The sequence below is a fragment of the Melozone crissalis genome, unplaced genomic scaffold (assembly GCF_028551555.1).
Source record: "Melozone crissalis strain CALT ecotype California unplaced genomic scaffold, PUWL_Pcris_2 ptg000004l_1, whole genome shotgun sequence".
Lineage (NCBI taxonomy): Eukaryota > Metazoa > Chordata > Aves > Passeriformes > Passerellidae > Melozone > Melozone crissalis.
The window spans coordinates 32,847,406-32,860,620 of record NW_026535782.1 but is presented as its reverse complement, the minus strand read 5'-3'; the positions used below and the strand labels follow the sequence as shown (position 1 = coordinate 32,860,620).

Below are 13,215 nucleotides of genomic sequence, written 5' to 3'. Positions count from 1 at the left end.
ATGCACATAGTGGCTAATGCCAGATGACAGGGTGCTGTCAGTTGTTTTGATTCCAGGTGTTTTTAGTCTGGAGAACTGTCATCCTATAAAAATGACCTTTGTCGTCTCTCGCATTGATGCAGTCATGTTCCACTTCACTCACTGTCACCACTTTAGAGAGTCATGCTTGTGCAGAAACTTGGAGGCTGCTCAGGCAAATTTGAGAAACCTGAGGAAGAGAGAAATGTAATGCCTGCTAACGAGAGAAAGTCTAAAGTGAAGGTGAAATACAGACCTCTATAAGATATAATTTGGTTTCTCAACCACAGTGTTAATACTTCCTTTGGCTGGAGAACTACCACTAGATACTGAGGGAAAATAAATATAAAAACTGCCCTTGAATACCAACACCTCTTCAGTATTCACTATTTCCTCAGTTATACTTAAAAATAGTTGCAGCTGGTGTTTACTTTATGGTTACATTATACTTAATTATACAAATGTTTCAACTGTTCATTTAAATGATGTCAAAAGAAAAATGGTTCTTAATTTCTTCTGACAGTTTCCAGTTTTGTATCAAAATTTAAGCTGTGGTGTAAATGTGAAGATAGGAGGCCTGTATGTGATATGTATTATATGTGAATATAAACCTTACAAAATATTTCCATTGTAATTTTTTGTACTTGAGCACTAATTTGGACTGTAGATTCAAAGGAGACTACCTGAAGAAATTCAAACTCCCACACCTGTTGTTTCATTCACTCCACTGTGCTAGCACTTTATTTGGGCATCCAGGCTCTAAAAAGGAATGCTAAACTAATCTAGCATGAAATTTATCCAGGTAGATAGATGTGAGAGGGAGAAGCATCTTTTTGGCCCAATTAGCTGAACAAATGGCCACATTTTGAGCACAGATGATTGCAGCAAATTCCCATCAGTGGGAGAGGATTGGCACACATTGGTGCAGGTGTGAGAGTGCAAGACTAATGCAGAAGGGGAGGATTTCTCTGTTTGGCATGGCTGTTAAACAAAGCAGAAATTCTAAATAAGAAAATTCATGGAAAACCTAAAGAAAGGTATGTGAAAAGCCCACTTAACTACTGCAGGTAAATCGTGGGATTATATGAAGCTGAAGTACAGAGACTCCAGAATTTCACATACAATACCTAATAGCAAATCAGTCTAGAGTTAATTTTGAAAGCTTGGGCTACATGCATCCAAAAACACACTACTTCTGATGGTACCAAAGGATATATTATAGGAAGTGAGTAGGGTTTTGGTATTTCAAGCAATTGGAGATTTGTTACAGTTAAGAGTGTTCCTTGCTCTCCCTCTGGTGGGAAAGCTCTGGCATGACAGTGCCTGAGTTAGAATTACTTGCAGTAGCCACTTGTGCATTGAATTATAATCTAAATTGTAAGTCAGAAATATGTTTATTCTCATAAACACCTTTTCCCAATTTTACTGTATTTCAGCTATATATAAGTGAATAAAGAAGCTTTCTGCTGTTTTTCTATAATAAATGTTATATCTCCATGGGAAACAGACATTTTATCCAAAATGTTGTAACAATAGCAGATTTCTTTCTCCTCAGAGTAAGACAGTCAGTCTGATAATTCTGGCATCTATGCTGATGCTTTTCCGTTTTATTTCTATGAATAAACCTAGGGCTTAAAGAAAATAAAAGTCACTTGCATTAAGAGAGGCCCTGATTCAGCTTGAGCAAATCTGATGTTTAAATTTGACATGTTCTTCTTTAATGCTTTTTTGTGAATTGGTATCTAGAAGAATTTGAGATAGATGACTCATAGCTTTGTAAAAAAGTGGAGTTTTTTTGAGCAATGCAGTTGATCTGAGTGAGCGATACTGTTAAATTTTTTGATGAAAGACTTAGTTGCTCCTGTAATACATGACCTATTTAACAAAGGGTTAAGTTCAAGGCATCTGACTTAAGAGGTTTGACTCAGGCACTATACAGCTTGTGGTGGCAAGTGTTCATTTCATGTATTTTGTTTTGCTTTACTTATTTGCATGTAATAGAATTCCATATAAGCATGTGTATCTCATGTTCACCTTCTTTTTGTTCATTTGAAAAGTGACAGCAAGGCAACTTCAGTCATACTCATTGCATTTCTTAAAAGGGTTGATCAATCTAAAATACATCTTAAGTCTAACAGAAGTCAGTACATATTTACATACTGTAAATAAAAAAGTATTGTTAAAAAAACCCCTCTCTTATTTCTCAGTATAACTAGCTGATGTTTCAGTTAGATAGCTCCAGTAGTGTCTCGTTGTTTGGAACATATGTATAGCATGTTTCTCCTCGATGTTTAGATAATATAAAATAAGTAGAAATTTTGGCCCGTAAGTTTGCCAGCTTCAGGGGTTGCATTCAGCTTTCATTTTATCATAATGAAAATACGGTTGTAGTGGAGTAGTAGCATTTTTATGATGTAGTGTTTATTCTGTTGTTTTTTTCATATAATAGAAATGCCTTTTATAGCTGACATATATTATATCTAATTTCAAACAGCTTGAAATAATGCTGGAGCCCAAGGTCTGGAGAGAAGCTGCTACTCAGGTGTTCTTTGCCTTAGGGCTTGGATTTGGTGGAGTCATTGCCTTTTCAAGCTACAACAAGAGAGACAACAACTGCCATTTTGATGCTGTACTGGTGTCCTTCATCAATTTTTTCACTTCTGTGCTGGCAACTTTGGTGGTGTTTGCAGTTCTGGGCTTCAAAGCCAATATCATAAATGAAAAATGTGTTACCCAGTATGAATATCCATTTCTTCTTTTAAAATTATTTTTACGGTTTATTTCATTTATGAATTAACACAGACCACTGAGTTTGTTCTCTCTGTTCTATTGTGTTTTACAGAAATTCAGAGAAGATTTTAAAACTTCTGAAAATGGGCAATCTCAGCCAAGATATGATCCCACATCATATCAATTTCTCAAGCATTACAGCAGAAGATTACAATTTAGTTTATTACATTATACAGAAAGTCAAAGAAAAACAGTTTGATTCTCTTGGTCTGAAATCTTGTCAAATTGAAGATGAACTTGACAAGGTGAGATTCAGTCTTGAATACAGAGATTAGGAAGAGATGAATATTTGCAACCATGAAGTAAGCTGTGACATGTACCTACAGTGAGTGTCAGTACAGTGTACCTGTGAGCTGTGCACCTATAAAGACATGGATGGAAACATGGCTGATTCCAGCTCACTTGAGGACTTTTGGGTTTGATGTCTTAATACAGTCTTCACTGATTTATAATATATTTTGATCATTATATCATTCTTCTCAGGAGGATAAGTTTTTTAAGCTCTGTTTTTCAGAAGAACCGAGCATGAGAGTTTATCCAAAGACTAAACAGAGGTGTTACCTATTCAGTGTCTCAGACTGCAATTTATATTTATATAATAATATGTATTAATATAATAATATTTATATAATTTATCTCTAATCATTCTATCTTAGTGTTAAGATACAATTATTAGATATAAATACTACTTCACTAAAAAAAAAAATTATCTGCTTATTAGGTAGTTGTTTAATGAGTATCATCCTGTTTTTAAATCTTACAGTAAACCAAATCTGTAACAGAAATTATAGTTTTCTAGCTTTAGACAGGCAATTGCAGATTGAAACACTGACTTCTATATATTGCACCAGCATCTGAAGATAAAATATGAAATTGGTGACTTAGACTTCTAAGATTTCTATACTATGGCTGCTGTTTAAATTTGAAAAAAAAAGTATAGAAATTAGATCCTTTATATGTTTCCTGGAGAATACAGAGTGTATTTTGTATTAGTTCGATATAGTAGCTGTCATGCAGAATTATCAGTGAAGGAGAGAAAGAAGTTCTGATTGGACAAGAGAGGAAAATTCTTCATAATGAGCGCAGTCAGCCCTCAGACTAATCTCTCAGTGGACGTGGTGGTTTCCACGTCATGGGACATTTTTAAGATTCAGCTGGACAGGGTGCTGGACCATCTTGTTTAGACTGCTTTTGCCAAGAAAGTCTGGACCAGATGATCCATGAGACGCCTTCAAACCTCATAGCTTTCTATGAAAGAAATGTGTTAATTCTAATCAACTTAGAAATTCTCATGTTTCAGTAAATAATATTAATTGGAAGAATTATGTATTAGATAGCAATTTCCCTCTCTGCCATCAAGAGGTAATCAATGACACCATATGAACACAAAGTCAGACTTGCCAGGCTGTCACAATACCAAAAAACCAAAAAAAATTCATGAATAATGATATAATTTCTTTTCCTCACTGACAGGCAGTTCAAGGAACTGGTTTAGCTTTTATTGCATTTACAGAAGCAATGACCCACTTCCCTGCTTCTCCCTTCTGGTCAGTCATGTTCTTTCTCATGTTAGTAAATTTGGGACTTGGAAGTATGTTTGGAACCATTGAAGGCATTATCACGCCCATTGTTGATACCTTCAAGGTCAGGAAAGAAATTCTTACTGGTGAGTTACACAAACATTCTTTTCTCCAAAGACCAGTAAAATGAAATTTTTTTTGGCACTATGTTTTTTTTGGTTTTTTTTCTTTGGACATGAAGGTTTACAGAGCAGTAAATCACTGTGTTCCAGACTGTACTTCCATGCACAGGCACGTTAATATCTGCAAATAAAACCTTTTTTCCTCAATGTTATAGTAGCATAAACACCCTAAAACTTAAATTTTAATTCAATTTCTATTACAAGTTTCTCTATGGGCAGTCCTTTTGGGCTCTTTCAGAATGCTTTCCATTCCATCCCGTGTCACACATTGGAGAAACAAAGGAAAAGGGAAGAGTGAAAATACATTGCAAATTACTACAAATTATTCCTGAGCAGGCCAGATGAAATCTTAATTTATAATTAAATTTTTTTTATGGCAAAATCAGTACAGTAACTCTCTAGAGAAACATATTTTTTCCCTGTTAAATGTTTATAAAGTCTTAAACAAGACATCTAGTTGTTTTGTTTGGGGTTTTTTTTTATTATTTCAATGCCCTAAGTTACTAGTTTGGGGTTTTTTTAATTACTTAAATGCCCTAAGTTATTTGAGGTGTAGCATGTTCACGTAGCCTTGACTTGTAGGGATTTCTATTTTTTGTATAAAGCACCAGCAAAGGTGTGAAAGTTAGGTTTCTGAAAACCTTCAGCAAGAGATTTGATGTGTTGTGCACAAATTCAGCTTTCCTATCAATGCCTATAGAAGGTGGGATAGAAAATAAATTTTAAAAAATGGTGCTTTAACATTGGCTAACTCTATGAAGAAAATAATAAACTTTATGAGAGAAATAATAATACATTTTATGAGAGTTAACCCCTGATGTAGCAGAGCAACTGCCTTTTTCCCCAGTTGCTTTCCTCACTGTACTGAGATAAAAAGTAATATTTGATAGGTAAAAAAAATCAAATTCTTAAAAAAAGATGAATCCATTGATTTTTCAGAAATCCTAAGTTCCTAAAGCCCTTTTTGGTCTGTTTGTTGTTTTTTTTTTTTTAATTGGGTCCTAACTTCTTGCTGAATAACCAGTACAACAATTAGAATTAGCTGTTCTTCCTAGTATGTGTGCAAGTACCATGATTTATAGTCATTACACTGGAGTAATGCAGCATTTTACAGTAATTCCTTGTTACTCTGTTAGACAAAAAAATTAATTAGGGTAAAGAAACATTCAAGAACTGTCTTTCTCTTGTAACTTTTTAAAGTTGCATGATTTTAAACTCAGTTGTACTGAAAAGATTACAACTTGATGTGCTGTTCTGTTAATGAACTGAAAAAAATTGAAATATCTGGATTATTTTTCATGCAGTACTAGTGGTATTTAAGAAGGATTATAGCTGCAATAGATTTTGTGCTTACAAGACAGAAGCTTTCAACTTTTACAGAATTGTTAGTTCATTTGCAACTCTTCGAGTTCAGAGAAACCAACTCAAATGCTTAAATTTATGTTGCATTCAACAATGCCTCATGATGAGTGGTGGAAAGTCCATAAAGACATTATAGTAGTAGTTCCTACAAGGTTCAAGACTTCTACCATAGTATTTGAAACAGTTTTATTGTCTTACATTAAGTACTATGATCAATAATAATCAAATGCTTTGGATTCATGCAATGGGTGTATTCTGTAAAGATATTTTATATTTTGACCCAGATTAATTTCACCTAATTTTGTACTTCTTAGATGCATCCTTAGCCTAAGTTCTCTGAGAGAAAAAAAAAGAGCACTTAAAACTGTAAGAATCAGTCTTACTGATGCTCAGCCTACAACTGATTCCATGATTTATTGAAAGTTGACTTACTCAAGCATTAAGTCCTGTTGCTGACAAATTTAGTTGGAGAAAATTACATTGAGATCCATTATGCAGGATCAGCCATTCATCAGAAATATATTTTGGGTTGTCCAAAGAAGGGACCGAAATGTTGTTTAATGTACAAATACATTTGGACAGATCTAATAGAACTTCATGCCATTAATGATCTTCTAGGAGCAGTCTATTCAGCCTTTGTATTTTTTAGAATCATAGTCTTTTTAGAATGATAGAAACTTCTTCATATTATTTTTTCCCCATATTTTCACTTCTAAGTTCTTTTTGCTTCTGAATTCCAAAAGTTGAGCTGGTGACCAGTTACCATGATGTGTGATGTTTTGCCTACTGATTTATTTTACCTCTGCATTTACATTACGTTTTGTGAGAAATAGTCACTTGATTAATCTCTGCTGATTAATCTCTTAATCAGGACTGCTGTAATATGGAGATTCTAGTAATTCTAATTTCATAATTCTCTGTTTTGTAGGAAAGAGGTAGGATAACTAATATTCTTAAAATTGAGAGCCCCTAAGCAGTAGAATGTTACTGACTTGACTTTTATGAAATAATACATTAGTTCCTCCTTGTGTGTGGAACTTTGTTGTAGTTATAGCTCACATTTCTGTCCTTTATTCCAGTCATCTGCTGCTTGGTAGCATTTTTTATTGGCCTGATCTTTGTGCAGCGCTCTGGAAATTATTTTGTGACAATGTTTGATGACTATTCAGCTACTCTGCCCCTGCTTATCGTGGTCATTTTGGAGAATATTGCAGTCATCCAAATTTATGGAATAGACAAGTAAGTGAAGGAAATGTATCTCCCTGTCCATATCAACACCATTCTTTACAATAATTATTACTATTTTAATTAAAGTGTATGAAGCATCTGCATTTTACACAGGAACACAAGTAATTAGCAAACATGACAGTCTGGTCCAGAATTTAGTCTGTTACTAAGAACAGGTTTGGAGCAAGATACACTACATCAGAACAGTGTACTGAAACCCAAAGAATAATTGCAAGAGGTCCAAAAACAAGAGAATGCAGTAAAAGAGACAAAATTAGAAATTTAGAAAGGAGGCCAGATAGAAAAGTATAGGGAATTTGTATTAACAAAAACATCAAGAAGATTTCAGAAATAACCATAGTGTAAGCAACAGATGAGGATGACAGTATTCAGGCAGCCTGAGAAAGAAACAAAGCAAGCTCTAATGGCAGGGAAAAGAAAAAAGTTTCAATTTAAGAACTAAATTGTATTTAGGGTGTTATAGCAATTAATTTCTCTTTGCATTAGTTGTGAGAGAGGAGATGACAGCAAAAACAGGGTCAAAGCTTACTTGGAAGCAGCACAGCTGACAATGAAGTCAAGTGACCTGTTGGGGATGGATGAAGAGGAATGACCATAAATCCCATTTTTGTTTATTTTTTGTTGAATTAATTTATGTCTAAAATCAGCAGAATGTGTTCAGTGAGATCAGTATATGACATGCTTAAGTAATAGAAGGGTTTGTATCAAAAATAACTTATGCCATGCACAGGTTAAACAGAACATGCTGTACTAACATGTTGTAGTAATTAAAATGTTTGTAATTCCTTTGCATGAAGAAAAAGTGTGATATAGAATGAGTGGGGTTTATTTGACTTTTCACTTGTCTGATTTGAGTAATCAGCAATCATTTATCACAATGAAACAAAACTACAAGAAAATTTAATTTTATGGTTTTCAGACATTGTTTCTGGTCTTTGCAAGTAGTAGTTGGTCTGCTTGCTTGCTCAGGGAGAATTCCAACTTGGACCACATGTATAATCCTATAATTGATCATTTAGATATAAAAACACCACATAGATTATTTTACACATGCAACCAAAAGACAAAAGAGATGACCTGGTTATAAGGTTGGTAACGTCCAAGCTCCACTGTGAATGGAAGTAGATATGCCAAAAGTCAGCAGCTGACCTGTGAGGAGGTTGATGTTTAGGCATAGCTAAAATATGGTAATCCTTTGCTTATGACTCACAGTGCAGGCAATAAATGTTTTCAGAAGAGCTTCTGACAGGATACAGTGAAAAGTTAACAGCCAAGTTTCTAATTTATAATGACCACCCGAGTATTCCCTCTGCAGTATTCCTAGTATTTCTTCTGATGTATGTTTCTGCAGAAACCCAGCAATTCAGTTTGCAAAAAATGTCAGTATCAACAGCCTCAGGCTGCCATTGGCTGTGATAGTACCAAGGGTTCCCTGTAGATAAAGTTCTGTATGAATGTCTAATTATTAGACATTAAATCTTTGATCAGATAGTAGTAAACCAAAGCATAGCATCCAAAGGGTGCTATAGAAAAGAGACAATGTGTGAATTTCTGTAGCCAAGAAGGAAAATCTCCCACACTGTAATCAGTGCTCTAAGGAGCTAAAGGAGACTTTTAGAAGAGGATGAGTAGGATGGAGACAATAGAAGACTACTTTAAAGTAAGGATAACAGATTCATGTTTAACTGGTAGAAGAACTGGAGATCTCAGAAAGAGAAGGCTACCTATAGAGGGTACAATCCATTTGTAAATTCAGCTTCCTTTTAATGATGTGGTTTTTTTCAGTGTAAACAAACAATAGAATGCCTCAAGCTGTGCAGTTAAATTTTTTTTCTGAGAGCTTACATGACAGAAGCTTAAAATGTGTAAAAAAAAATAAATTGGAAAGCATCCTTCTATAAGAGCTTTTTTGAGATGCACATTTCAAAAGGGAGTGAGACCACAAGGGAGTTAAACCAATCATTGCTTGTGCACACTCCAAAAGAATTATTTCTAAAATCATTCTCTGTTTCTACTGGCTCTGGAACCATGTACTCCATCATGAGTACGAAAATAGGAGTTTTGTTCATGTCTTAACTTAAAATTTTGAGGAGAAAGGTAGCAGTTTTATAGCTTGGAAGAGTTTTATTTCAGCAGCTTATATGATGCAAACCATAGCTTGTGCATAAAGCTGGTTTCTTTTAGACTGCAGCACATGTGTGGGTTCAAAATTAATGTTACACATCTGCAAGATGTGCTGGTAAACAACCCAGTAGACAATAGAAGAAAATGTAAAAAAGAATCTTCTAAAAGAAATGTGAGTTTAAATATCTTCAGCACATTCCACCAAGCAGCTTACTGAATCACTGTACTGTGCAGGGATTCCTTTTGTTCGTCTGATCAGAACTACTAGTATAAGCTCTATTTTTCAGCCCATCAAGTAATTTAAACTACACCTATTTCTATATGTACATTTTTTCCAGTGTGTTGATTCCCTCAGGTTGAGTGCTGTGTATTGATTATAGTGATCAAAATCTCAGTGTCTACACTAACAATAACTTTTTAATCCATTCACAGATTTATGGAGGACCTGAAGGATATGCTGGGGTTTTCTCCAAGCCAGTATTATTACTACATGTGGAAGTATGTTTCACCCTTTGTATTGTTATGTTTGCTGGTAGCTAGCATTGTCCAAATGGGATTGAGTCCTCCTGGTTACAATGCTTGGATTGAGGATACGGTATGTATATAGTATGTATGTGTATATGTAGCGTTTGTATTTATGTATGATACCATCAGCATCATCATTGTGATCATATCTGAAGCATTTAAAGCACATGAGCAGACAAAAAAGTTACGATTAGAAATTCAAAATCAGCATAAATAATGACATGATTGCTTTTATCTCAAGTAACTTTGATGTAAAACCAACAGTTTTTTAATTTTAAGTAGTTCTGCTTTAAAATATAACTGATTGACACAAACCTGTATGCTCTGGGTGACTTACTTCGTAACGTATGATAAAGAAATTCATAATCATGCGAGAGGTTCACATTCATTAAGTCTTATTTTACTGCAGAAAACAGATGATAACTGCATAAATCATTTCAGATATCACATCAGGGTTTTTTATGTGTCATAATTTTTTCCCTTTGGGAACACATATCACAGTGTAGCAGCTGTATTAAAACCTGGCTCTGATAAGAACTTGTCTCGGTGAGTGTCAAGACAGTTCTGAGCTTTGACTTCAAAAAGAGATTTTAGTCAAGGGAACTCTGAAGACTTCAGCTAGTTGTAGGCCCATGAGCCCTCAGCTGTTTCTACAGGCTTTTTATGCAAAGCAGACAGAGAGAAAATGTCAGAGACAGTCATCTAACGAAACTTTCCCAAATTAGCTGGGGGGGAAGTCACAGCAAAGACAGGTAAAGGATAAACACAGGAGGTTGGCTTTACTATTGATAGTATGCCTGCCTCTATCCAGAGAGCTACATGATTCTCAGAAAAATGCTCTTGTCACATTTGAGTCTTGCCCTCAAAAATTAGAAGGAGAGATACCTTAGAATACCAAACATGCCATTCCTTTCCACACACAAAGTCAGGCAAGCAGACCCTGTTGGCTGTTTATGCCTGGATGCAGTAGAGGTGGGAGTGTAGTAGTGCCCCAGCATTACAGTTTACCTGATGTTTATGCAAACTGTAGTAACTGAGATGGTTCCTGTCTAGTCCTTTAGCCTACGGAACAGGGGCTAATTTTCCAGGCATAGTTACAGATAACCACTGCACACTTGTCTGTTCTGGACCTCCTTTAAGTGATCAGGAAGCTATAGAGAAATGTAGCAGAAAGCCTGAAGTGAAAATCTTCATTTGTGTGCTGCTGAAGTGCTCTCAAAAACTGTTCAGCAGTGTTTTAGTCCTGCTCACTGGCTGAAAGATAGCAATCCTACATCTCCATGGCTCTTCAAATCTGAGATCTGTAGTGGTGCCCACACTGTGAGTGCCGTGGAGTTTTCTGCTTGAAAACTGCAGACCTCAATGAGGACGGCAGGTTTTTGTTATTTTTCTGGTAAAGATGTATTAATCATTTTTCTGTTGTGTTTCTCAGGCTACAGAAGAGTTCCACAGCTATCCAACATGGGGAATGATTGTCTGTATATCTTTGATGGTGTTGGCCATACTGCCAGTCCCAATAGTCTTCATGGTACGCCGTTGCAACCTTATTGATGACAGTTCTGGTAGTTTGGCATCTGTATCCTACAAAAGAGGTCGGATAATAAAGGAACCTGTTAATCTGGAGGGAGATAATACAAGTCTGATTCATGGGAAGAGTCCAAGTGAAGTGCCATCTCCAAATTTCGGCAAAAACATATATCGAAAACAGACTGGCTCGCCGACTCTGGACACGGCTCCAAACGGGCGTTATGGTATTGGCTACCTGATGGCAGATATGCCTGACATGCCAGAGTCTGATTTGTAACCACTGAACAAAAAAAGTGCTGAGTTTCTTCTCTCACTGATCACGGCCCTGCTGTGAGAAGTGGTCAGCGTCACTTGCTAGGGTGCGATCTCACGTGCTCCACAGTGACAGTCTTTAAAATGTCATGATAGTACGTACTGGTTGAGAAAATTCTGAGTTTTTATTTGCACTGAAGGAAAGATTCAAATGCAATGGCAGCCTACATCTGCCAGGATAGCCAAGAATTTGATTTTTAAATTAACTTCTAAATTTAAAGCTTTCTATTTCTGAAGCCCAGGTCTTGCTCAAATGATAAAATATTTCTGAGGTTATATCATTGAAAATCAATTTCTTTCTGCTGAATTTCAGGTTGACTCCCAAGTATTAATGGTGAGCTCAGTAGTAGTTCACCAAACCTGTGTTTGTGTAAACACCTGTATATACCTTATGTAGATATGCTGTACTTATTTTATTAGCACTGATAATTACTTAGGCTATTAGCTGAGTAAAAAACAAACCTGCAAACTATTTTCTTATGTAATAGCTGTATAGAGCAATAGTATTAGAAAATCAAGGAGTAGACTTATAGGAAGGCGATCAAAGATTCCCTGTTCACTGGGGACTGCGTAAACTGTGGCTGTATATTTTGTGTAAAATATTTGCTTTTTCAGTGTGAAAACAATGTTAGAGTGAGTCACTCCAAGAATCTTAAGGATTGTGCAGATTCTGCATTTTTTTCTATGCTGTGTGCCTAAAAAAGACCTTGATATTTATTGTGGTTACAAGATTACATATATATTATATTTATATAATATACTTGTAATGTAAATATGTATATTATTCTGTATGTAATCGTTTCAAAAGTTGAAGCAAATGGCTTTTTTAATTAGTCTCCTTCAGTTTTGCTTCTGTTTTATGCAGATAATTTTTTTTCAGTCAGTAATTGTTAAGAACTGTATGGCATTACATTTTAACCAATGAATAAAGAGATTGATAAGGTATTTCTCTGTGGTATCCTAATACACTTACTATAACACAGCCTGTTTTTTCCTCATCTGGACTACCTGAAAAAAGGATATTACCTAGATGAATAGAGATGCTAAAAGAGCTTGAAAACAAAAGATCAGTCAAAATAAACTTTTGGACAAGGCCGTTTACTGTGAGTACAGGAGGTGATGTAGCGTTGTAAACTGGCAGGATACACTGGAAGCTGGTACATGATCTACTCCTTACCCTAAAGTGTTTTAAAATTAGGCATAAATTATGACTTTTCTACCTCTACTAAGCAAAGGGAAGAACTTGTTTACATTGTCCCAGCATCAAAGAACTAGATGAATTTATTTGAGGTAAATGCAAGTCTCTGAAACTCTGTGTCTCAAGACCACAGTTTCGTGCATGTCAGTATGGAAAAGCTATGACAAATAAATGGAAAGAAGCAGAATGTTACACCAAAACACTTTAGCAACTTGATAAAATTCCTTATGGATAACTCTTCTGTCACAGGAGAATAAACTCAGATAATTTTCCACTTTTAACCTGAGAGCTTTTGAAATCATTTCCAATCATTGGAAAGTTGAACTAGAAGCACTAGCTGACAAAAAGCTATATTTAATTATCAGGCTTATTTTACATGTGATAGAAATTATGCACATAAAGAAGCATT

At 35.3% G+C, this 13,215-nt stretch overlaps 1 protein-coding gene across 1 annotated transcript in view; it reads left to right on the top strand.

Annotated features, from left to right (window-relative positions):
- The window catches only part of SLC6A15 (solute carrier family 6 member 15), a 36,535-nt gene extending 23,959 nt beyond the window's left edge, over positions 1-12,576 (top strand). Inside the window, exons 7-12 of the mRNA XM_054277045.1 lie at positions 2,513-2,754; positions 2,861-3,053; positions 4,282-4,474; positions 6,952-7,111; positions 9,677-9,839; positions 11,202-12,576. Of these exons, the coding sequence (XP_054133020.1) occupies positions 2,513-2,754; positions 2,861-3,053; positions 4,282-4,474; positions 6,952-7,111; positions 9,677-9,839; positions 11,202-11,573 (1,323 nt within the window). The 3' untranslated portion in view covers positions 11,574-12,576. The remainder of the gene's footprint in view (positions 1-2,512; positions 2,755-2,860; positions 3,054-4,281; positions 4,475-6,951; positions 7,112-9,676; positions 9,840-11,201) is intronic.
- Positions 12,577-13,215: the final 639 nt, after the last annotated feature.